This window comes from Artibeus jamaicensis, unplaced genomic scaffold (genome assembly GCF_021234435.1).
Source record: "Artibeus jamaicensis isolate MK-2021 breed Jamaican fruit bat unplaced genomic scaffold, CSHL_Jam_final contig_944, whole genome shotgun sequence".
Lineage (NCBI taxonomy): Eukaryota > Metazoa > Chordata > Mammalia > Chiroptera > Phyllostomidae > Artibeus > Artibeus jamaicensis.
The window spans coordinates 1,499,632-1,524,480 of record NW_026522020.1 but is presented as its reverse complement, the minus strand read 5'-3'; the positions used below and the strand labels follow the sequence as shown (position 1 = coordinate 1,524,480).

Below are 24,849 nucleotides of genomic sequence, written 5' to 3'. Positions count from 1 at the left end.
TCATCAGAGTTTCAAGGTTCTAGGAAGCAAGAGAAAGTAAGCAACAGGTTTTACTTGCAGCGAAAGAGCAGCTGACAGACAACCTCAGTTCTCAGCTGCCCTGGAGTGAAAACCAACCCTCTGGTTACCACTTCCAACTCGACTTCAGGGACTCGACGGCCAACAGGAGCCTGGGCTGGACGTGGCCCTGAAAGAAGACTAGACACACAAGGACGTGATGCCAAAGTCTACTTGCACAGTTTATTTAAAAAGAAATCACTACAAGATAGAAATGCAGATGTTTTCTTAATTGTAAAGACAGCAGTTGTGACAGAGAATAAATACGATACTAGGAATTATTTTTTAAAAAGACAATAAACCCCTGGCATTTGTGCGCAAGCCCAAGAGCTCACAACATACAAAAGTTTGTGCTGGAAGTAAGAACAGCTTCACCACCTTGCAGCAGATGTTAGACACTTTCTACATGGTGAGGATGGATGGACATGACCTTGAGGATTTGAAAAGGCTCTAGGTTTGTCACCTGGGAATGTCAGGGGTCTACTGTAATATAATTTGCATAGAGTCAGCATTAACAGGAATTCTTCTACTCAATATGACTTCTGACTATTCTTTCACTATTACAGTGAAGAAGCACAGCATTTAAGAGTAGGAAAAGGGCTGAAATGGGGAGACGTGAGTAAAGGGGGTGAAGAGGGTGGGCCTGGGGGGAGTGCTAGGGGACAGCGGAAGGGCGATGGGAAGGAACAGAACTTATCTTTTCCCTGTTTTGTGTCATCTTGGTAGCATGCCACGCTCCTCTTGGAGAGGGGATGGGCACTGGCCCAGCCTGGCCTGCCTTAAACCTGACCACCAGCAAGGGCGGGCAAAGATGCACAGGCGACTGAAAGAATTCAGCTGAGGAGAACGGGGTGGCTGGATGAGAAACAGGGCAGGAGGGAGCATTTCCCAAGAAAATAGGCCGCATTAACCTCACAGCCCCCAGGGACTGTCTGCTATAAGGACCACCCAAGAAAGAAGTATCGGACCATTAACTTCCACTTTTTGATGCGGAAGGTAAAGGAGCAAAGAGAAGGTACAAGTGGCCAAGTAGAGATGGGCAGAGGAAGGTGGGCAGGAGAGAGAGGCAAGGAGAGCCACTGGCCTGTGCCAGGACCCCCCTCCCGGAGGGACTCCCATCGGGAGAGCGCCCCCTGCTGCCCCAATGAGGCTAAGGAGTTTGTATATCAGTGGGTATGGAGGCTGGTTGGGGTGGGGTGAGGATGCCCGGCCAGCTCTCCCCCGGGCATCCGTGAGGCACAGCTGTGGACAGAGGTTCAGGTCTCCCGACTATGTGCTGAACGTGGCCTTGAGCTCCCTGAAGGCTGCCTGGCGGAGTCTCCTCTTCTCCTCCTCCCGCTTCCGCTCTTCTTGCTCGGCTTTCAGCTCAGCTTCAAATTTACTGGCAGAGGCCAGGGCGTAGACCTGCAGGGAAAGAGCCAAAAGCAGCGGATAGAGTGAGAGACAGGAAGGGAACCGCGGAGACTGGGGCCCCCAGCAACCGCTCCTTCCCGGGGGGTCTCCCCAGGTTTGCCTTGTAGCAGCAAGGACACGATCGCTCTATTGGCTGTCCTGGGTCGGTCTTCCCACGTGTCTCGCCTTTTCCAGGATACTGCTCAACATCCCCACCTATTATACCCACTTCTACTTTCTCCTCCTTTATTTCACAACAGCATTGTTTAGTTCTAGGGGAAACAGAAACAAAATTACCTCCCTGCTGGGCTTTTGATTGGGACTGCATCCACCTCCTGTGGCAAAGGGATTTCTTTACAATGTAAGTTTCCACGGAATGCCTCAGTTTTTTTGTTCAAAACGGCTTTTATGGCACCCACTAAAATTTTTAGTTTTTCTCTAAGCAGACCATTTTAAACTTACTGCCAAATATTACACTTTTAGTTTTGTTGGTTTTTGCGAATGGGATTTGGTGCCATTTAAAAAAAAATTATCTTTGATAATACCATAGCAGATAAATTCATCTTAAATCCTCTATTCTAGAACTGATTTTTTTTTCTGTGTCTGGTCAATTTGGAAAACTCTGCAAACACGTGGGTGCGTGCCTCATTTAATTAAGGCTGCTAAATCGCTCCGCCAAGCAGCTGTTCCCATTTACTCTCCCACCATCATGGAACACCAGGTCTCCCTTCCCCACAGCCTTGCTGATGATGCTTATAATGAACCTTTTCCCTACTTGCCAATCTGATAGGCAAAAAAAAAATTGGCACCTTCTATTTCCTCTTTAGTGAATTACTCATTTGTATCCTTCGCCCATTTTTCTATTCTGCTCTTGTTTTACCTTACAGAATTTAGGTATTAATCCCTGATTATATTTTTCAGTTACTTTCTCCCAGTTTTTTGTCTTTTAACTTCAAGGTAGCTTAAGCCATACAAATATTCTTAAATTTTGATGCAATCAATTTTCCAGACATTTCCTTTCTGGTTTTTGGATTTTGTCATGTTTAAGGTCTTCTATACACCCAAGCTTCTAAACCCATTTTTTCTGTATTTTCTCCTAATAGTTTTTTTCACCCTCACCTGAGGACATACTATTTTTTTGTTAAGAGAGAGAAGGGAAGGAAGGGTGAGAAAGAGGGAGAGAAACATCGATGTGAGAAACATCAACCAGTTACCTCTCATCTGCGCCCAACCTGGACCAAACCTGGAACCCAAGTGTGAGCCCGGACCGTGAACCAAACCCAAGGCTTTTTTTGTGGGATGATGTCCAACCAACTGAGCCACACCAGCCAGGGCTCTCCTCGTACTTCTGTGGTTTTATTCACACTTTCAGCTGTTGAACTCACCTGCAACTTACTTCAGTAAGGAAATATTTAGTGAGGACTTTACTTCATTTTCCTAAGTGGGTAGCCAATTGTCTTAAAACCCATTATTTTCCACCAATTTGAAAATGATATTTTTCATGTATTAAATTCCCACATGAAGGGGATGTTTTCATTATTGTCTCCCCTGTTCTACTAACTGGTTTGTTTATTTCCTGGACCTGGACTAGATGATTTAATATTACTGCTTTACAGGATTCCTTGATATTTATAAGGAGAGTAAATATTCTTTTATCATGTTGAAGAAGAACGTTGTTTCACTTTAAAGTGTGTTATACGGATGTCGAATTTCACCAAATGTCTCTGAGCAATCTGCCTGAAATGGTCGCATTTTTCTCGTCTGCTTCAGCTATGACACTGATATTTGAAAAGTTATCCCTGTAGGTCTCAACATCAATTTCCAATGTTATACTTGCATTCCATTTGTTAATGTTTTCAGATGCAGCAATATTTATTAGATTGATAGAAAAAAGTTCTGATCTGTTATTTTTCACTTTGTTATCGGGATCACACTGGCTTCAGAGAGTAAATGGGATATGTAATCGTTTTCAACGTCTTTATAATTCATCGCATTTTCTACTTACTGTCTTAACTTTGTAGAAAAGCATCCCCTTCATTAAGTTTTTTGACGACTTTAAGTTGACGTATCCCGATCTCTCCTTTTTAACTAACTGCCCTGGTGCTGTACCCATCATCCCGCAGCCTCTCTCGTTTCTCTGTCACTAGCTCTCTGTGCTCAGTGTCTCGTCAGTATCGTTCCTGGTCCAGACTCTGTGGTACTTCTGCCACGGAGAGTTACCATTTCCTGCAATGCTGTTCAGCCTACTCAGGTTTTCATTCCGTTACATCCTTTGTAGCCCAGTGCAGATTCTCGCCACACAGTGAGAAGTCATTGTCCTTTTTCTACATTCTCTCTACACTTCTCAGGGGTCTGGTTCTGAAGACATGGGACTCTGAAAACGTTACCAGGAAGCGTGTGTTTGCCCTTTCAGAATCAGAAGCCCTGGGGGAGAGACCGGGAAGTTGTATTTTCCAAATTTCCCAGGAATTTCTGAGGCACTGGAGCCTCTGCCCCCGCTTCCCAACTTCTCCCCTCCAGCCCCCAGGTTCACACCGCTGGCTCCCAAGTCCAAGTCCCCCGACACCAGCTCAGGACCTGCTCGCCCTCAACCCTTCTCACGGCCTGGCTGAAACTTCGCACCGCCGGCTCCCCTCCTCTAGTCCTTACACCTCTCCTCCTTGCCTGCTCTTCCTAGACTACAGCAACAAGTCCAAGTTGGAGTTTGCTATTTACCAGGCCTGCCCAGGGCTCAGTGCTTGCAGAACCCCCCATCCCGGGTGCATGGCCTCACCTAGGTTTATGTTCCAGCCTGGCATGGACACTCGGCCAGTCTCCGAGCAACACCGGTCACTGGACCTTGAATTCCCAGGACCTGCACTTCTGCCCTCACTCACCTATTGCCTCTCTTCTCATCCTGCCGGGTCCCACCCTGGGGTCACCGATTCTGTCTGTTGCTGCCAGCAAGGCTGAAAACACAATCCATCTTTAGAAGTCTCACAAGGATGGTGTCTGGATCCACTGGGAGGGGAAGATTTCTGGCTTGGTCTGGTCCTCTGATAGGGCTCGGCCCCTCCCATGTCTCCTCTCACTGATGGACCTGACACTCTCAGCTGCTCCCGCCACCCCCCCCCCCATTTAGGAAACACAGGGAAATGCAGCCCTTCCTCTCTGGACTCCTCTCCCACCAGTTCTATCCTTCTTCCCTTTCCTTGTGCTTCAGGGTAGGCAGGGTGCGAGACCCTGGGCAGGGTCTGCACACCTCTGGGCCCAGACACATTCTGGAACAATCTGCTCTGGCTGGCAAGCCAATTGTTCGATTTGCGGGAGTTTAATGGGCTGGTTGTGAATGATAGCAATTATTAAAAATAAAGTCATAGGAATTTACAATAAATTATATTAAAAGCAAAAGGTAATAGATACTTAAAAAGTTGTTACTTCTTGATTCTTGTACAACATTTTACTATGAGCGGTGCTTCTGAGGTTATGGCCAGTGTTCTGTCCCTAAGGCGGAAACCCGCAGTGACGATGGGCTACTGGGAATGTTCCCCGATTCACCCGACAGGTGCCGCTTGTGGGAGCATTGGCACCGGGAAACTGCCAAGCCCTTCAAGTCAGGGCTTGGTTTAGCGCTTCACTGACTGTCCAGACAAACTTTTCTTAAGAAAGCAATGGGGGAGATTTCCGCCAAGATGGAGGTTTAGGTGGATGTGCCTGCCTCCTCACACAACCAAGTTTAGGGACAACTAAATATTAGCATCAGAAAACACAACCAGAACACGGAAAACTGAACTTTTCGGAAGTCCGCTAACAACAAATTCTTCAGCCCGACCGGTAAGGGGCGAAACCGGCGTCGGGTGAGGAGTTACAAAGGAGGGCTCGGTTGGACCCGGGCGCGGAATCCAGACGCGAATCCAGTCGCACGGGTTCCAAACCCAGGATTGGACCTAGTGAGCGACCGAGCAACCCACTGGGTGAGCGACTGCAGAGGAGACAGTGGGGAGGCGGTGCAGCGTGTTGACTGTGGTTGCCTGGTTGCGCGCGAGTGAGGGAGTGAGCGGTTGGACCGGCGGCAGCGATAGACAGCGGCTGCGGCGACGATAGAGGGCGCCGCCATTTCCCCGCTCTGACCACGCCCCCACATACAGCGTCACAACCCAGCGACCTGGGACTCCAAGGCGCCGCTTCTCCCACTTAAAGGGCCAGAACAGACCAAAAATGTCGCAGGGAGAACTCAAAGCCCCAGAGATAAATCTAAGTGACGAAGAAATAGCAAAACTCTCAGACGCACAGTTTAAAACACTGGTCATCAGCTTCCTCACAGATCTGGTGGATTATAGCCACAAATTAGAGAAACATATGAAGGCTAAATTAAGGGAAATGAATGGAATTCCACAGGAAACCCACAGAGATGAAAAGGAAACTGGGACTCAAATCAATGGAGTGGACCAGAAGAAACCAAATAATGGCCAAACAGAAAAGAGTCAAGGAGCAAGAATTCAAAGAAATGAGGAGCGTCTTAGGAACCTCCAGGACATCTTTAAACGCTCCAATATCTGAATTATAGGGGTACCAGAAGGGGGAAAGACACAACCACCAGTGGAAAAACTATTTGAACAAATAATAAAAGAAAATTTCCCCAATCTGGCAAAGGAAATAGACTTCCAAGAAATCCAAGAAGCCCAGAGAGTACCAAAAAAGTTGGACTCAAGAAGAAACACACCAAGGCATATCATCATTACATTAGCCAAAATTAAAATGAAGGAGAGAATCCTGGAAGCAGCAAGAGCTAAGGGGACAGTCACCTACAAAGGAGTCCCCATCAGGCTGCCAGCAGATTTCTCAAAAGAGACCTTACAGGCAAGAAGGGGCTGGAAAGAAATATTCCAAGTCATGAAATCTAAAGACCTACAACCAAGATTGCTCTACCCAGCAAAACTTTCATTTAGAACGGAAGGACAGATAAGGTGCTTCTCAGATAAGACCAAATTCAAGGAGTTCATCATCACCAAGCCCTTATTATATGAAATGTTAAAGGGACTTATCGAAGAAAAAGAAGTTAAAGAAACATGAACAGTGAAAGGACAACAAACTCACAGTTATGAACAACCACACCTAAAACAAAAGCAAACTAAAAGGACAGCTAGATCAGGAGTGGAAACATAGAAATGAAGATCTCAAGGAGGGTTAGCAACAGGGGAGTGGGAGGAGGAGATGGGGGGAGAAGGTACAGAAAACAAGTAGCATAGACAGTAGATAGAAAATAGATGGGGGGGCAAGAATAGTATGGGAAATATAGAATCTAAAGGACTTGAGACACATGGACATAAACTAAAGGGGGGTAATGGTGGGGTTGGGGGGGCAGGGTGGAGGGGAATGAAGGGGGGAATAGAACAACTGTAACAGCATAATCAATTCAAAAAATAAATAAATTAAAAAAAAAAGAAAGCAATGGGGAAATGTTAAAAATGCATATTAAATTTTAAAAATGGGTAGTGTCTTTAGCCTTTATGTTATGTATGGATAGCTCCCCACCCCCCCACCCCCCGAAAATGAAGAGAATGTTCTGCCGGTATTTGAAAACTATTATCAAATTCAGCAAAGAAGTTGTTCACATTGCTGACAAACGAGTGAAGTTCTGAGATGTGCCCTTTCCCTTTCTTCTTGTAAATCAACTTGAACACAGAGCATCTGCCGAGCTCCCCTTGGAACTCTGTTGTTTTGTCAGCTGTCACCACAGGCTGGCTGCAGGTTCGAAAATCTCGCAGAGGGCGAGGAGCCGTCAGCAGGCTACATGGAATTGACAATCAAAGTGGTGTGTAGGAGCATTTTACTATTTCTAAATTGTGCGCTACAGATTCTTTGGATCAGTAAAATTCATAATAAACTTAGGCATTTGTTCAGAGAGCCAAATGCTAAACGTTGACCAACAAACTCCTGTGTAAGCCTCACTTTCCTCATCTGCAAAGGGAGACCCCACCCCCTCCCTGGGGAGGGGTGGCTCAGCAGAAAGCGGGTCTGGCCCATCGGCCACACCCACAGTTTGTGAGCCGCCCCACCTCCCCTCCATTCCCAGCCGGCCGGCGGAGGGCCGGGGCGCTTGCAACTCCTTCACTTGGGATCCTCCTCTTTTCTACCGTCACCTCTTCTCCTGATTCCTCAGCCTCCCAGTCCTCATCCTGTCTGTAGAGTGGAAATCCTAAACGATGACGGGCTGACACCGTTTTCGGGTTCCCTTCTCCCTGGACCCTTCAAAACACACCCACATCTATCATGTCTAGGCTAAAAAAAACCACCAAGTTCTTCCCTGCCATCCCCACTCCGTCCGGGCCTCCTCGGCCAACCTTCTAGAGAGAAGCATCAGCTGCCAGAGCTCTTCCTCCCAGTTCCCGCTCACCTCTTACCCTGTAGCAACCTGCCCTCCACAGTAACCTGGTCTCTCAAAAATCTCCACTGACCACTCACTAGTCTCAGAACCTCTGGTCTGGCCTCAGATGGTTTAATCTCTTCTTGAAAACGCCCCTGTCCTCCAGAACTGCATCTTCTCCAGGGCCTCCTTGTACCTCTGATTCCTTCCTTCTGCACAATCTGGTCCCCATAGTGCCCACCCGATCATATCAGAGCCCCACTCAGACCCCTCTGGGGGCTTCCCCTGCCCAAGCCTACACCCGCACCTGCGCCTGCGCCTGCACCTGCAGCTGCACTTTCTGAGCCGCACTGAACCAGCTGAGGAGCTCATTCAGGTCCCCGCTTCCTAGGCCCCACCCCGGAGACATACTTGGTAGATCCAAGTGGGACCTAAAAGGCTGGCCTGCAGATGGTTCTGGGGGTCAGCAAGCTGGGGAAGCCCTGACCTCTAGGAGGACCCAGAATGCCCTGTCTGGTTGTGTCCAGTGTGGACAAGGGCCAGCCTCCAAACACTCCTTGCCTCCGTGCCTGAGAGCCTTTGCTTCTGCCGTGGTTCCCACGGTTCTCATGGCAGGAACACCTTCCCTTCCTTGATTACAAGGTGAGTACCCATTCATCTCTGGACATCTGTTGCAAACGTCAGCTCCTTTACGGCCCTCTCCCAAATTCAAGTGACGATTCCCTCCATTTGTCACTCATGAAACGTTTATTGAGGGCCATTATATGCCAGGCACTGTAATTACGAAGATAAAACACCTACTCTGCCTTTGAGTCTAGGTGCGGAAGCAGACATATAAACATAACAAGTCCAAAATTTTCTCATTTTCTTTTCATCTTTTCTCCCGGTTACAAAAATAACCTACACAATGGTCAGACGTTACAAACGTATTTTAAAGGTTCCCTCAGACGTAAGTGTGATTCATCCTTTGGTGTATAATTACCCAGGGTGTATTTCATATTCACAAACTAGGGCTTCAAACAAAGTTTTTGCTTCCTTCATTTTGGACGTCTGTCCATGCACATATGTGGCTGTGGGGTGTACAAATACGAGGTGTGACAGACGGATTCAACTCCCTGGTGCTGGAAGTTTCCATTGCTTCCGATTTTTCTCTGTCGCCAACAGAGCTGCACACACTCCTTGTCTGTCCCCACGTGCATCAGCATGAGCGTCTCTAGAAGCTCATCCCGGGGCAGACCTCCAGAGGCGAAGGATGGGAAACGTGAACAGCCAGGCCCAAAGCACTCTCCAGAGAGTTAGGTCACTTTACACACTTACCAAAAGTACGTGTCCAACAAGCCTTGAACAAGCTGTAATACCATTTCCACTCATGCCAGAGGCGCACGGCAGGGGACAGACTTTCCTGACCAGCATAATCAGGGAAAGCAGCCGAGAGGAGGCAACCCTCTGCCGTGGGCCTTAGAGACTGAGATGAGTTTTCTAGGAAGAGGTGTTCAGATGGGGCCTCCCAGGCAGAGGGGGCGGCCGGCCGGGGCCCCACTGTGAGAAGCACGGCAGGATTTGAAGAAACGTGCACAGGGCTGGACGAGGCTGGAGAAGGGACCAGAACAGGTTTATAAAAGGTCTGACTGCCCAGATAAAACGCTCCCAGAGACTTCACACGACTTTGACGAAAGTGCTGGGCTGGGAGGGGGAAACAGCGTCCTGCTAGGCTGGGTCTCAGTCCCGGGGCCCCTGCCTGAGGCATCATCATAAGACATCAATGACTGGGAAGGACCCATCCCACCGGAATGAGCCCTGCCTCCTCTCCACTCCCCATACCCAGGCTGACAGTTTGCTGTCCTCAGTAGCCTGTGTGTGTTCGGGGGAGAGCAAGAGTTTTGTCTGCCACCCCTGTGTCTGCTGAGCTGATGTGGTGCTGGCATGGCCGGGGGAACTGGGTTAGTCGATGGAGCCCCACGAAGGGAGGGCCAAACCACCTCCAGGGATGGCCGCACAAGGCTGGTGTTGGGGGTGCAGAGAGCGGTCGGCTGCCACTGGAGCCGTCGGAGGACAGGGCCGGAATCGGGCCTTGGGGACCGGGACTCAGACTCCGTGTTGGCACAAGGACGACTGGCCACCTCCCCAAGCACCATCACAGAGAAGTAAGAACAGAGTCGGGCTCAGGGGCCCGAGCAGGTTGGAATGTGTCCCTCGGGACACTTCCTCTCTGGGCAGACTACAGGAATAGCCCAAAACCACACGAGAGGCCGGCCCCTGCGGGAGTGGGAGGGAGTCTCATCACCGTGCGCACTCACCGATGGGGTGTCACGGTGAGCCAGGTGCTCGCACAACACTTTCTGTAGATGTGATCTCACGTAATCCTCATGGCAACCCCATTATAGCCCCCATTGTACAGATGAGGAAACTGAGGCACCGGCGGTAACAGGAGGAGGCAGACTCTGAAACCAGGCAGCCTCACCCACTGCACCCCAGTGCTGTGGTGGACGGGGCTGGGAGGGCTCTCCTGATCTGTCTGCAGGCCGGCTCCACAGGGGCGAAGGTGACAGCACCCAGCGAGGGGAGGCTCTCGACAGACGCTCGGGGGCTGGGTGAACGTGTGAATGGGCGGAAGCACTCAGAAGAGACCTGAGACCACGCCCTGCAGATTGTGCCCCAACGCCCAGCCCCTGTCCAAGGAGCGAATCTGGGGCAAGCTGCCCAGGCTCCCTCCTCTGGCCCCGTTACTCACTTGGTTACACAGGGGTGTGTACGATGCAAATATGGAGGTGGCCGTGCAAGTGACTCAGCTGTGTTTTGGGGTTGGGGGAATTCTTCAAGGAAGTCTGGAGCAAGAGTTGGTCTGGGCCCCAGCTGGGTGGCCCAGTTGGTTGGAACATTGTCCTATGCACCAAAGGTTCAGGTTCAATTCCCGGTCTGGGCACATATCTAGGTTGCAGGTTCAATCCCTGGTTGGGAAACTTATTGGAGACAACTGACCGATGTTTCTCTCTCTCACATATGTTTTTCTCTCTCCTCCTTTCTTTTTCCCTCCCTCTCACTCCTATTCTGTCCTGCACCAAAAATCAATAAATGTATGCTTGGATGAGGATGTTTAAAAAAAACAACACATTTTTTTTAAAGAGTCAGTTGGGAAGTGTTGTACTACCAAACCCGTTTGAATCTGAAACCAGGGTTCAGCGCATCTACCATTTGGCTGTTTTCCTGCTTGGTTTTTAATTTGCACTCTGTGCACAGACACACCCTCAGCCCCTGCAGTCACACGTGATCTTGCCCTGAGGGAGTGGATGAGATAGTCACTAACTGGGACCTCCTGTTGGGCAGGGTGGAGGGAGGGGGCAACTGTCCGCCACAGGAAGGAGCCACCTACCTTGGCTTCAAAGAAGTCCTTGGCACCTCTGACGCCCTCCAGGGCAACATCGATCTCGGACAGCTTTGCCAGGGCCAGCAGCCCGCTCTCCTCCTGCAGCTCCCCGGCGGCGGCCTTGTGGAATATGAGCAGGAACTGTGGGGCAAGGTCAACATTGCTGAGAGACTGACAGCCATCCCCTGGCCCACACTAGTGTCATTATTGCCAAGCCTATAAAAAAGCGTGGAGACGTGTGCACGTGCCCACTATTTTCTTCCTTATTTCATTGTCAAAAAGGCACACATGCCCTTTCTCACAAGGAGGTAGGGGAGCGGGCACCCTGATATCTGGGGGATGAGAGTATAAACTTTACTTCCAATTCTTGGGAGGACCCTTTGGAAACATTTACCCACAATGCAATGCTTTCACCCTTCCGCCCATCAACTCCACCGCTGGGAATCTGTTCTTCAAAAAAATGCACACAATCCTTTCCGACGCATTATCTATTAAAGCAAAACATTGGCAATGCCATAGTTTAGAGCCATGAAGAAAAAGTTCAACAGGGCCTGTATGTACTATTTTTTTAAATCAAATAATTTCATCTTTGGATGTTTTCAAGCATTTCTAGTTTCTGTTTGTGTCCCATTTTCCATTAATTGTTTACCCTCCTGAGTGGTTTTTACGAAACCTTTATGGATATGTTTCAAGTACTTTAACTCTGTCTCTCTTCCTTTGCTTATGGTACTTTTTGACTTTGAAAATTTTTACATAAAATCTATCAATCTTCTTCTTTTTTTCTCATCAGTGCTACGCTTAGAAAAACCTTCCTTGCCACCAAGGTTAGAGAAACAATTGCCTATGGTTTTGTCTACTGTTTTTAGGACTTCTTTTTTTTTTTTAATCTGTAAATATTTAATCTCTGAAATTTATTCTGCTCGGTCATGTGATGTTGATCATTAACCTTCTTTTCCTCCACACGGTTAGTTAGTAATCCCCACGTCATTACTGAATAATCCATCTCCTTCCCCTGGATTCAAGTGTGACCTGAGTGAGTTGACCTTCAAAGCCAACGCATACTGAGGCCTCCGCAGACCACATTTCAAAACGAGTGACCAGGCCCAGCTGAGAAGGTCAGTCCTCCTGTCTCTCCATCTTCCTCCCCCCAAGTCAGTTTCATGGCTTTTTGCTTCTCTCCTTGAAAGAATTTTTGTGAATTTATTGGTCGAATAACTGCTGTCCAACCTCAAGAATTTATGTTTCCACTTGGAAGGAGTGTGAATCATGCATTCCGAGTCAACCCAGTAAGAGACTTTCCCGGGTTTTCAGGTGCTCCCGAAAACACAGGGAGGTTTCTGGGTTTGGGGCTTTTTTCATGACCATCGTCTCTAGAGAACGGCTTCCCAAGAGAAAAAAACGTTAATCACCGAAAGCAGAGTGAGAGGTAAAACGCCTTCGACAAGTTCTCCACATTCCAACCCGGGGAAGCTTTTACTCCCAAGACTCTCAATCTCTGGAGGGAAGTGGGCCTCATCCAGCCCAAGTCTGAGCCCCAACCAGCCCTCCAAAACCTCACTAATAAAGCTTTCTTTGTAATTCTTGTTTGGGGGTTCCAACTCCCCTGTGGGCATTGCTGGATGCAAAGAAAGGGATGAAGCAAGATGCTCAAGGACGCGTAGCATTGGCCTGCGCCTGTGGAGGCCACTGGTGGGCTGGGTAGCAATGCCCCGTTCGTCCAGCTGCAGCTTCACGCTCTCTCACTAGGGGCCGGCAGAGACTCCGCTCGCTGCAGACTGTCGGAGCCAGAACACTGCTCCAGAGACGTCTCAGAAAACGTGAAGCATAGTTCTTTTAAAGGTATATATGCCATTGGCTTCATCAAATGCTGGACATAAAGACACTTCAGTGTTTCACTTTCTATGTCTGAGAATCAAGTTCAGGTACAGGGTGGGGCAAAAGTGGGTTTTTAGTTGTGAGTACACGAAACAGTTTACTTTTGTATCAATGACTGTATTATTTTTCCTATGAGTAACTGTATTCCTGCTTTTGCCCCACCTTGTATGAAAGGAATGTATTTAACTATTTTTTAAAATAAATACATACATATTCGCTTTGAAACATAAAAGGAAACGAGCTGTTGAAGGAGGTGGGACCCCCAAGGGGCACATAGGGACAACTGTGGTCGGGCTGTCACAGAAGAGACGGAAGCAGCGAAGACTCGGTGCTGCGACCGGGAGCCCCGAGAAGAGGGGCAGAGTGAAGTGCCATCCTCAGTGCCCTGCCTGTCCTTCTAGCATTTAGCTACAGAAGTCGCCCCCCACTCCCACACACGTGTTGCTCTGTAAGGCAAACACAAAAGCCGGTCGCCCCTCCACAGCCACCATTCCTGGGGGGCCCAGGGAGGCAGGCAGCCCAGGAAAGAGAGACCATGGCCCCCAGCCTAGCAACAACCCAACCCAGGTGACTGGGGGGGGTCTGTCACGCCCATAGTGGAGATGACAATGTTCCTCTGTGTTTACAGAATGGCTTCAAGGGTCCCTCGTGGAACTTTTCCCGGAGAAGATCCAGGCCTGGCCTCCTGTGTTCACTCTGCCAGCTCAGCAGGTGACCAGCAGGAGCTCTGTCACTTTAACTCCAGGGCCCACTGCCCCAGCCAGTTAAAAAAGGAAGAACGTCCAGCTCAACCTGAATGTGTTCAGCCTTCCACAAAGCATACCAGCCATTCCCATTTAGTTTTATTACCATCACCAACCCCTGAATGATAATTTCTCCAACTGCCCAGCTGTGTCTTCCTATTTATGGTCCACTGAGACTGGTGCATTGTGGGGAATTAGAACGTGTCCTAGCCGTGACTGTGGGCAAAGAGCAGAGAGCGAATGAGAAGCTGAAAAAAAGAAACCGAGTGAAAACCGACAAAGCTAAATGCAATTTCAGAAACCAGCTGTCAATGCTTCTGATAAATTTAGGAAATGTTTAACTTCATGGTTTTAACAAGAGATGCAAACATGTCCCGTGTATTATTAGTCAGAGCCCTTAGATTGTAAGTAACAGAAACAACCTTGGCTTAAGCAAAAAGGAGGTAGTCATTATATAAAAGGATGTTTTGAACGAACCCAAGGTCAATGCACAGTCACCTGGGAGAGGGCGGGCCTTGGGAGAGGAAATGCTCTCGCAACTGGCGGAGATGTTCCCTCTCCAGCTCTCCTCTGGTCCATGTGGTAGCAACAGCCACCCCGCACTGAGTTGTTCTTCCAGGAACAGCCACCTGCCGAGCCAGTGAACCTAGACCTGCCAGGCGTCCAGCCGTGGTCAGGCGGCCAGCCTAGCAGAGCCAGAGCTGCCAGGACACACCTCAGGGAGACCTCGGTGAGAGGAGGGGACGGAACCCCCAGTTCCCAGGAATACATTACCCATTACCCAACCTTTGCATAAAAGCACTGCATGGCTGGCCGAGCAGTTCTGCTCTGAGACAGATGTGATGGAACTCGGGAGGGGTACAAGAAGAAGAGAGCAGGAGGGGAAGGCTCTGTGGTCCGAACAAGGTGGGGCATGCCTGCAATCGGGTTCCTCGTCACTAGAGCTACGGAGGTGGACCTGCTAGCTAGCGCTGGTCCATCTGCAGGACTTCCTCTACCTGTCTGTGCACACACATACACCATACGTGCAAATAATCATGTTTTACATACAGCCGAGTCATCTCCTTTTGTCCGCACTTTTCACGTTGTCAACAACTGTTTCCTGGCCGTGAAACACTGCGGTGCATCATCACTTCACATGGTTCCACCTATACCGTCTTCTAAAACACTGCTAGTGCACATGCATTATTTCTCACAGTAGGAAAAGAAATGGTTTAAGAGAAAGCCCAATTTCCTTGTATGCTGGGGAAAAGCAGCAAAACAGTACTGAGTACAGACCTACCTTCTGTATTAAAAGCTTTATTTGGGTGTGACTTGCCTGGTAGAATTCATTCAAGGAAAAAGGGAACGTTTATGAAGCTCCTACTAAGTGCCAGGTTGTGAGAGAGGAACTGTAGAAGTGAGCAATTTTGTCTCCATGGCAATCCCTATCCCATGTGATGATGGTGGGGCTGTTGACCATGGTGTCCTGCAGCACATGACCTGGACTTAGCCAATCACAGTCCCCTGAATGCACTGATTGGTCCAGGAGGTGGGTGCGCATCCCTAGTTAGGTCCATCACAGGCCTTCCTCCAGGACTGGTATGGACTCTGGGATAAAGAGGCCCTCTCTTTGCTGGGGTTACTAACCTGGGACACTGGATCTGGAGCAGCTATTAGCCATCAGGCAGGCCTTGTGACAACCCCATGTGTGGAAGGAGGGGGACACAGAGGAAAAGCACAGCCAAGATGTCAAGACATGGCAAGAGAAAGACCCTGGCTTTCTTGTGCCTAAAGCACTTCTTCTTCCTCATCTCCCAGGTGTGTGAGCCAACGGTTACTTGATTTTTCTCATCAACATTAATGGGCATCCGCTTTCCATCACTTACAACCAAGAGTTCTAACTGACACGGGCACAGAAAGAGAACATGGTCCTCCCAACAGTCCCAAGGGAAAGCTGTTAGCATCCACATTTTAAGACAGAAAACCTGAGGCTCAGAAGGAAAATAATGTGCAAAAATTCAGCAACTTGTGTGAGCCCAAGGTCTGACTACAAGCTCCCTTCCCTTACATGGGCACAGCGTGGTGATGGCGGACGTGCCTACTCTGCTGGGTACAACCGCTGGAGGTGGGACCACACAGGGCTCTGAATATGAAGGTCACTGAGCTCTGCAGGTGGGCTGAAGACCCACCACGGAACCCTTGGAGCTGTCCAGGCCTCTGCTGTCCACCATTTGGGGGCAACAGCCAAGCCGGCAGCTCCCAGAAGCTAACCAAGCATCGCGGGCTCTGGGGAGGAACACGTTTGGGGAGCCCCTGGGTCAAACGCAGGAGAGGGACTGTGTTTACTCAGCTGGTGACTTGCACAGACCTCTCATCACCCTCTCGATTTCTGTTCCTGAGATCACAGCTTTGCCACGGATGTTCCTTCCCCAGCGCTCGCTGCCTCCAAAGTTTCACCAAGGCCAAAGCTTTTACCTTCTACACCCCAGGGGCCTGCAAGTTGGGAAGAGCCAGGGCTCAGCCCCAAGCACACATGATCTGCAGGAACCAAATGATGGGTGAGGGTGCCAGAGGGAGGTGACCTCAGCAAGTGACAACGGGAGGCTGTGTGGCACAAAGATTGCAACCCAGGCCCAGCCCTGAGCCGGGGCCTGATTCCAGGACAGTCTGACCTTTGTGGTCCTTTGGCCCCCAGCTCTGAAATGAGAGCCTAGACTAGATTATCCTAGTCGCCAGGGTCACGCCCAACACAAGTGTTCCGTGACCATGGTCTCCACGTCTGCCAGTTCAGGAGAGAAAGAGATGGGAGAATCTGGAGGGGATCTGTGGTCAGTGAGAGACGAGGCCAGTTTCACTGCAGCTGGGCAGGGACTCGTGGCTGCCGGGCAGCTGCAGAGACCCCGGGAAGAGCACCCAAAGCCCTGTCTAGCCTGGACAGAAGACAGGACTTGGCTGAAGCCTCACCATCAGAAAACAGGGCACCAGCACTTCCCTGTTTCTGGAATAGCCAAGGGCAGACACCAAGAAGAATGACAGTCCTCTCCACCCACCACTCCTGTGGGACCAGCTGAGATGCACCTAAGAGCAGATCACAGAAGCTGGGCTAACGCCCCACGCCTTCAGCCCGAAAGTTGTCCGCAAGTTACTCTAACACTAGCCACACTGATGCGTCTAGAGGCTGGTCGATAAACTCGGACACGTGAGGCATGGCGTTCCCTTTCTTCTGGGGCTGCATCTTCACCACGGAAGAAACCACCTGGCCTTGAGACTCTTCTCCCAAAACAGAAATGGTCTCATCACCCATGGGGGATCCTATGGGCTGAAAAAGGGTGAATCTATGGGCCCGCTTTCAGGGATATATTTGTATTTACAAAATTCTGCCTGTGGTTTCAAGGTTCAAAGGCCAAAAGACCCATTTTTGGACTGCTTGGGAAGAGTTGTCCACAGGCACAGGGTAAGACCTGGTGTTTAATTGTTCAGGTTTTTTTGGGGGGGTTACTATTTTTAAATACTTACTATAAAAATGAAATGTTTTCATATAAAAAAGTATAAAATTATAAGACCACCAAAACTTTGCACCCACAAATATCTACTCTGAATACTTTGGGGACCATCCTTCCGGATTCCTCAGTACATGCACGGCTTTACCTAAATGGGGCTGTCCGACCCACACTGGCTTTTGGTCTGCTTTCTGGGCATCTCCCCCAGCAAAGCTGAGGCTCACCAGCCCCTTACATTATTTAGAAAAACAGAACTGTAGGTTAAATATCCAAACAGCACTCTAGAGAGGCCAAAACCATTTGTGCTCCAGGGGATTGTAAATTTGAGGGTCTTCTCGGGGACACTGCCCCCCTGAGGGCTCGGATGGCAGGACACAGGTACCTCACGGAAGCTGAGCTTGCCATCGAAGTCCTCGTCCACCTCCTTGATCATGCTCTTCAGGCCCAGGTGGGTCTGGGGGGCCCCCAGCTTCTCCATCATCAGCTTCAGCTCCATCAGGTCAATGAAGCCGTCCCGCCCGGAGTCATACCTGTGGAGTCAAAGGAAGGTCATCGATGAGGGGTGGCCAGGGCAAGGGAACACTTGTCACTCTGCTACACGGTGAGTCCTTGGCCTCATTTATTGAAAGACGACTCAAATACCTCCTGCTTTGCAGCATCCTGACCACCACATCCGAAGGGACCTGCCCCCCTCTCCTCAAAATCCCTTCGGGTACTGCATGCTGCGATTCCAAGCGGGTCTTGTACTATGTGTTTGTTTCCACGTCTCCGCTCCACAACTGGGCCATAGTTTCTTGAGGATGAGAAATATTCCTGTTTACCCGCCGCCCCATTTCAGTCAATACACATCAACCGATCCTCCCGATGCCGGACGCAGAGGAACTGCAGGAACACACCCCACACACCCACTGTCTACGCGCAGCAACCAAAGCCTCTCCTGGGGGGTCCGCGCCCCCATCCCCCCAACCCCTCCTCCCATCCCCCTGTCTCCTGCTCCTGCTTCCTGCCCCTGCGCCAGGCTGTGACTCAGGCCCGGCCCCGGCGCTCTGGTTTCATGCTTTGCCTTCTGGCTCACCCGTCCAGTCTCTGGGTCTGAATGGTCACTTCTGTGTGAGTGACAGCAGAGAGGCTCTGCCCTCTTGGCCAAGTTTTAACCACAGAGCCAGCACCTTTGCTGGCTGCCCCTCCGCCCCCAGCCGCCCATGTGGGGGTCCAGCCCTGCTCTCCACTCCTGAATGTCTGGGTCCGCACAGTAGGTCTTTCTTTCTTTTTCTTTCATTTCTCTCTTTTTCCCCTTTCTTTCTAGAGAAAGGGGAAGGGAGAGATAAAGAGAGGGAAAGAAACATCAATTGGATCCCTCTCACGTGCCCCAACTAGGGACTTGGCCCTGCAACCCAGGCATGTGCCCTGATGGGGAATCGAACTGGCGACCTTTTGGTTTATAGATGACCCCCCAACCCATAAGCCACACCAGTCATGGCCCAACAGGACCTTCTTCAGCCTTCTGTCCTCTGCTTTCTCCTGACCACTCCACTCCCCTTCTGCACGCACTTGGGCCGCTACAGCCTCTTCTTACAGACTCTGTGGCCTCCTTCCAGTCCGTCTGATTTCCTGCTACCCAGAGTCCCCTTGTTGCTCAGGTAGGAACCCCTTGCCTTGAAAACACAAGTCCGTTCATAATTGCCAAACAGCGGAAACAACCCACGTGCCCACTGATGAATGAACGGAGAAGCAGAACGTGGTACATCCACACAATGGGAAGTGGCGTGTTTATACGGTAGAATGTTATCTGCGATGAAAAGGAGTGAAATTCTGATACAGGCTATGATACCGATGAGCCCTGACAACAGTATGTTAAAGTTAAACTAAGGCACGAATACGAACCCTGCACCATTCCATTTACAGAGGCATCCAGCATTGACAGGCACAGAAAATGGAACGGCGCTTATTAGGGAGTGTGGGCGAGGGGGGCAGGGGAGTTACTGGTCCATGAGCTGGAGCTTCGGTCTGGGAGGAGAAAAGGGTTCAGGAGATGGGTGGCTGTGATGGTTGCACGAGAATGTGAAGGTGCAGCTCATAATTAAGATGGTCAATTCTACATTTATTTTTCTGCTTAAGCAATTAAATAAGTAATCAAGTCCGTTTCTTCACTATCTAGCTCACTCTTCCCCCGACCTGGCAATAAATGCCCACCACTGTTGGGAGCTGCACCACCGCCCATGGGGAGATACAGCCTGCAGGCACCGGAAATCTGTCTCTGCGGGCTGGTGGCGCTGTGAGGCTCACATGGTTGGCCCGGAGATGGGGCCCGTCCTCCCCAGCGTGCTCCGTTCCAGCCAGCGTGGCCGACCGATGCCATGCGCCCACCCAGAACACACCACCTGCACACCCCTGACTCTCCGTGGTGGCCTTTCTACACACCAGAGCTTGGGGAGCTGCCCCCTTCCTCCCCGGCCCTCCGACATCACCCACGGTCTCCCTGCCTCTGTGTTCGTGTAGTGGAACACGATTCAGCTTTAGGAAGAGAGAAAACTCGGGCACACGGACAGATACTGTGGGATCCCACTTACGCAGGTGCCCGGGAGAGTCTCGCTCACAGAGACAGAGTGGAACGGGGTGGGGGGAGGGCAAGGGGAGGGGGCGTCATTATTTCGGCCTGACTGTTATCTGAGTCCCAGTTTGAGTCCCAGGATGAAAGAGCCCTGGGGACGGAGGCGGCGATGGCTGCACAGTGACGTGAACGCATCTAATGCCGGCGAACTGGACACTTACTTCAAAGTGGGTAAGACAGTAAAGTGTAGACCTTATCACCGTCTTTTAAGAAAGGCAAGGTCCGAAACTAGGTCCCCCGAACCGGCTTCTCCACCGCAGCTTTAAGGGCCAGAGGTCGGGGACCTGTGAGGGCACGTGGGGATCTGCGGGACTGCAGGCAGTGTGGGGCGGCCCGAAAACCCTCAGGGGGAAATCGCGACAGCAAGGGCAAAAAAGTTCCGAATCCTGGACAGAGGGGGTTCACAGTCCACACCCCCGACAGTCTGTTCCCCTCCGGGCTGACCCCACACACTGGGGGACATGGGCCTGGTCCGTGGAGAGCATCCAGGAAGGTGAATGGCCTCCCAGGCCCCTGCCAGGATTACAGTAGAAGGAAGTATTCGGCCCCGGGAAGCAGGGAGCTGTTTACACTGCGTGCTTCCACTTCCCGGGAGCCCTCCCAGAGGCCGGCCAGCTCGGGGGCTGCGTGTGGTCAGCACAGGGACAGCTCCAGCCACTACGAGGAAGAGCTTCTGGCAAAAACAGGCAACTAGAAGGAGACCTGAGAAAGGAGAGCTCTTACAAATAGGCCGCAGGGACAGTCTCCATTACAGGGAGTCGGTCTCAGTCAAGGTAAACAGGCTTCTTCAGTGTGGAACTTTCCAGAGCCTTCCATGCGGTCATGTGTCTGAGACGCACCAGAGAGAAACAGCACACGGACTCGCCTGACCACACAGTTCTGCGCGTCTGGGGAATTTCCACCCGAGGAAGGGCACCCGGCAACCCGGTGTTCCACGGAGAACACTCGGGGAAACACGTCCCTGGGCCACTCCAGAAGGGTGGCCGGTTAAGCGACCGCGACAGCCGGCTCCGTGCGGAAATTGGGATGAAACGTCCTCCACGCACTGCTCAGTGCACAGTGCCTGGCCGGGCAACCTCTGCCGTGGAGGGGACTGAGCGATGAAGGATGGTGCGTTCAAGCCAGGGGCGGGGGCGGAGGGGTGCGCGGCACAGACGCCAAGAGGACTACGGTCTGAACGCAGAAAAGAAAGGAAGGAAAGAGAAGGCAGGAAGGGGGCAGCCACAAAGCTCAGGTGAAAAGACTGGGGAGGGCCCGGGAAGAGCAGGTAAACTGGGGCGAGGGTGGAGATAAGAAAGGTCAGGGAACAAGGCAGGAATCTGTCCTCGTGGGGGCGGGTAGGGGGACCAAGGGTTCCCATCACCTCGCCTGCAGGGACAAGGCCGCCCCAGCACAGAGGGGCTGTGGGTCGGAGGCCATGTGCGGGGAGGGAGACGTGACTTCTTGTATTTCTCATCTGGGTTTCTAACTGAGAGGAGCCCAGAAGGTTTAGGAAATGTTTCCCTTAGGTCCTCAAGCCTTTCTGTCAGAAAGGGCCTTGGCCAAGCCTGGGAACAGGTTAAAAGAAACGCAATTTCTTTAACTGGGCAGGAAAGTCTGGCTGGACGCCTGCTTCCCGCCTGGATGCAGAAGCCTACCACCCTGGGGGCAGGTCCCAGACAGAGAAAGGGGCCAAAGCTGCAGCTGGGGCGGCCCCATGGTGTCCTGCTGGGAGCCACCAGCTTGGCACAGGAATAGACGGTGTATACACAAAGAGGGGACATCTCCGAGGCCAAGAAAGACAGGGAAGAACGGGGTCACGAGCCAGCCACCGCCTTCACTCCCAGGGACTCAGCAGAGGCAGCCTTCTCGTGCCCCTGCGGGAAGCCCGGGCCAAGTGCCATCTCTGTGAGTCCTGGCAGGACTATAAAGCGGTCACATCGGTGGCATCTGCACCCCTCCCTGTGGAGCTTGGATTGAGAATTCGAACCGTCTATCAGGGTCTGTGTGTAGCCCCTTCTTCCTTCAGGGCCAGCATTTGTAAGAGGCAGGAGAGCCTCCCCCGTGGCCACCTCCCTGCGCGCTCTGCTCTTCTGAAAGCATCGGGGACTACAGACGTGTGAGGTGCGTACAGCGGGATTCACAGCGCCCAGTTCCCCAAACCAGCCTGCTCTGCAGTTCACAACCCCGTCTCGTATACTGGTCCTCTTCATCCTGACAAGCCCTGTGAAGACTTCGTGATGGCCGTCTGCATGCATCATTTTATTGGGAGCCCACTGAGGGCCCAGCCCTGTGCTAACTCACCTCCCTTGGCTCCACAGTGCTGCATAGTGGTGGTCGGTCACTCACCCCGGTGGGCAGACGCGACCGCTGAGGCAGGCAGCAAAGCCAGCTCCTGTGGGCCAGGATGAACCTGGGAATTTCCAAGCAGGAGCGTGGCTTTCCACGGGTGCAGGGGACGCAAGAACGGTCACTGACTGGGTTTCCACCACGCGCCCCTCAATGCAGAGGGAGGCTGGGGGGGCAGGGCATCCTGGACACGCCAATGAACAGACCACTGCTATCTCTGTGAGATTTACACCCTCTACAATTTATCTCTGGGGCCTTCGGCAGACACTCTGGGAGCCATGCTGCTCAGTTCTGAACGTGAAAGATGCCGATTTTGGTCTTAGAGCATCCCGCTCTGGACCGCCCAAACGTGCCAAGTCACTCATTTATGGCCAAGATGTTACTGGTGCTGCCATCTTGCAAACATCTGGACAAAGTCTCACCAGCCAAGCTCTTCACATAAACTGTAACTGATTTAAACCCCCAACACTCCTCTGAGAGATGTAGTACCATTTGGCTGACGAAGAAACCGGGCACATCAAGGTCAGCCAGCCCCAGGTCCTGAGGAGGAGTGTGGTGAACTGGGAGAACCTCCATCAGGAGGCCCGAGCCTGCAGCCCGACCCCGAGGCTGGGAGACACGGCCCCCAGAGGTAGGTTCTGGGGAAGGAAGATTCACTACCAGGTTGCCACCCCCGCCCCCTCTGCCCCAGTGACAGTTAACCAAGATGGAGACGAGTTAGCCAAAGCTAAGGCAGAGAGAAATTTGCTGGGAAGTCAGGGGTCAAAAAGGTAAAGGCCTTTCTGAAGGTTGTAAGACTTCCTACGTCAGAACCACATCCCGTCGTGGGCGCGGCTGCAGGTCCCGGAGCAGAGGCGCCAGGGGCTGGCCTGGTAAACGATCATCTTCTTCAAGGTGCTCAGAGCTCCTCTCCCCAAGCAACTGCAGAGTGGAAGCCCCTTCAGACAAGGGGCTGTCTCCAAACCGCAGATCTTACTCCAAACTTCTGGGCCCGTGGGAAAGGTGAACACCATCGGATATGTTGGATTTATTCTAGAAAACCCTTCTGCTGCCTGCCCCCAAGGAAACACTATCACCTTCCCTGCAACTTGGAATCCAGCCCTGAGAAAAAGGACCAGCACCTAGAAGAGCCTGCCCAGGTCGCACCCACCTGCACTGCCCAGCTGGCAGGGCCACCTGCCAGGCATCTCCCCCTGGAGACAGACGGCACTTCCCAGCACTGGGATATGCCACCAGGTCCCAGGGGAGCCTGGAAGGGGAAGGTCTGGAGAGGGAGGGGGCCCGCCCAGTGAGACCCCGCAGGGTCCCAGTCCTCAGTCTGTCTGGGGCTCTCTCTCTCTCTCTGCAAGCCTGGCCTCAACCTGCATTCACACCAACCCCCCCACCCCCATGTCAAACTACAGGGTCCAGCAAAAGCGAGGCCTGCTTGAGTGTGGTCCGTAGAGTAATAATATGTGTATAATAATTTATAGTTTTAATTTGAATATTTCACCTAAAATGTCATATGGTATGCTTGAGTGTGATATTGGTATGTTACAGAATTACACTCTTATGTCTTTGTAATAAAAGATTCTGCAGTAAAAAGGGGGCATTATTTACAGACCCTGCATGTTCTTTTCCTCCCTGTAGTTTATTTACATCTTTCAACTGCCTGCAGGCATACTGGAGTGCCCTTAAGCCCTTGCCTGCTCACAACGAACAGCGCCTTCGTTCTGAGAATTTAAATTTAACCCAGATTTCTCACATTAAGACAACCCAGGATATTAAGGAAAAACCAGGTGCAATCCCAAGACCCCCTGCCCTTGTTTGTTTCCTGTTGCTTTCCTCCAGCCCTCCTCTGGGTTGGTGATCTTTCCCACGTTTTTGCTTTAAAATGTCCTCGGTCCCTGTCATATTTGTACTCCCCAGGACTTGTCAGGGAGACTTAGGCCCCCATGGGACCCCTGGAGCTGTCCCTGCAGACACAGTCCGGGGTTTGAGCCCAGCCCTGCCACTCACTGGGGAGAGGCCTGGGCTGGGGGGCACTGAGAGGCCAGCCTCGCCTGCAAGGTGGGAGGGCGGCACGGGAGACAGCACGCCTGCACGGTCCCGCACCCGGGAAGCCCGCAGCCCAGCCAAGGAGCAGAGGGGGCTGTTTCTAAAAGCAGCACCTGACTGCAGCCATGAACAGGACGCAGACAGCTTCCAGGGCTCCTGCTCTGAACAGCTGCCCACACGCAGCTGGGCCTCCGGTTCCACTGCCTCGGCATGCTGGAGGGGGCCCACATCCACAGCTTGCTGTGGCTGATGGTGCTGAATCCCCACAAGCCCAGCCCGGCCAGTGTGAGCGGGGCAGGTCTGCTTCTGAGGGCTCCTTGCTGGGGCCAGCACTGGCTGGTGGGGTGGGGTGGGGTGAGCGGGGACAGGCTGAGGTCTCTGAACACAGGGCCCACAGCTGTGGGTGCTCACGACGTGGGAAAGCCCTGGCCAGAGGGGCCCCACTGGCACCTATTCCTCACCCCACGGAAGGCCCACTAGCGAGGGGGCAAGGGCCGGTCTCCAGGGTCTGCCCGGAGCTGGTCCCTCCTCTTCCCATGAACCACTTCCCTCTCGGCTTCCACTGGACCGAGCCCCTGGGTTTTCTTGTTTTCACTGCACCAGAATGCTGTTGC

General features: G+C 51.7%; 1 protein-coding gene and 1 long non-coding RNA gene across 2 annotated transcripts in view; one reads left to right on the top strand and one right to left on the bottom strand.

Moving 5' to 3' along the window:
• Positions 1–215: 215 nt before the first annotated feature.
• Positions 216–24,849, bottom strand: part of EFHD1 (EF-hand domain family member D1) — a 38,171-nt gene continuing 13,537 nt past the window's right edge. Inside the window, exons 2-4 of the mRNA XM_037144067.2 lie at positions 17,642–17,789; positions 11,166–11,300; positions 216–1,461 (exon numbers count right to left, since the gene is read on the bottom strand). Of these exons, the coding sequence (XP_036999962.2) occupies positions 1,327–1,461; positions 11,166–11,300; positions 17,642–17,789 (418 nt within the window). The 3' untranslated portion in view covers positions 216–1,326. The remainder of the gene's footprint in view (positions 1,462–11,165; positions 11,301–17,641; positions 17,790–24,849) is intronic.
• Positions 12,145–17,643, top strand: LOC119048422 (uncharacterized). Its single transcript, XR_005082332.2, has 3 exons — positions 12,145–12,274; positions 12,906–12,998; positions 13,663–17,643. It is a non-coding gene; the product is annotated as an uncharacterized LOC119048422 (long non-coding RNA).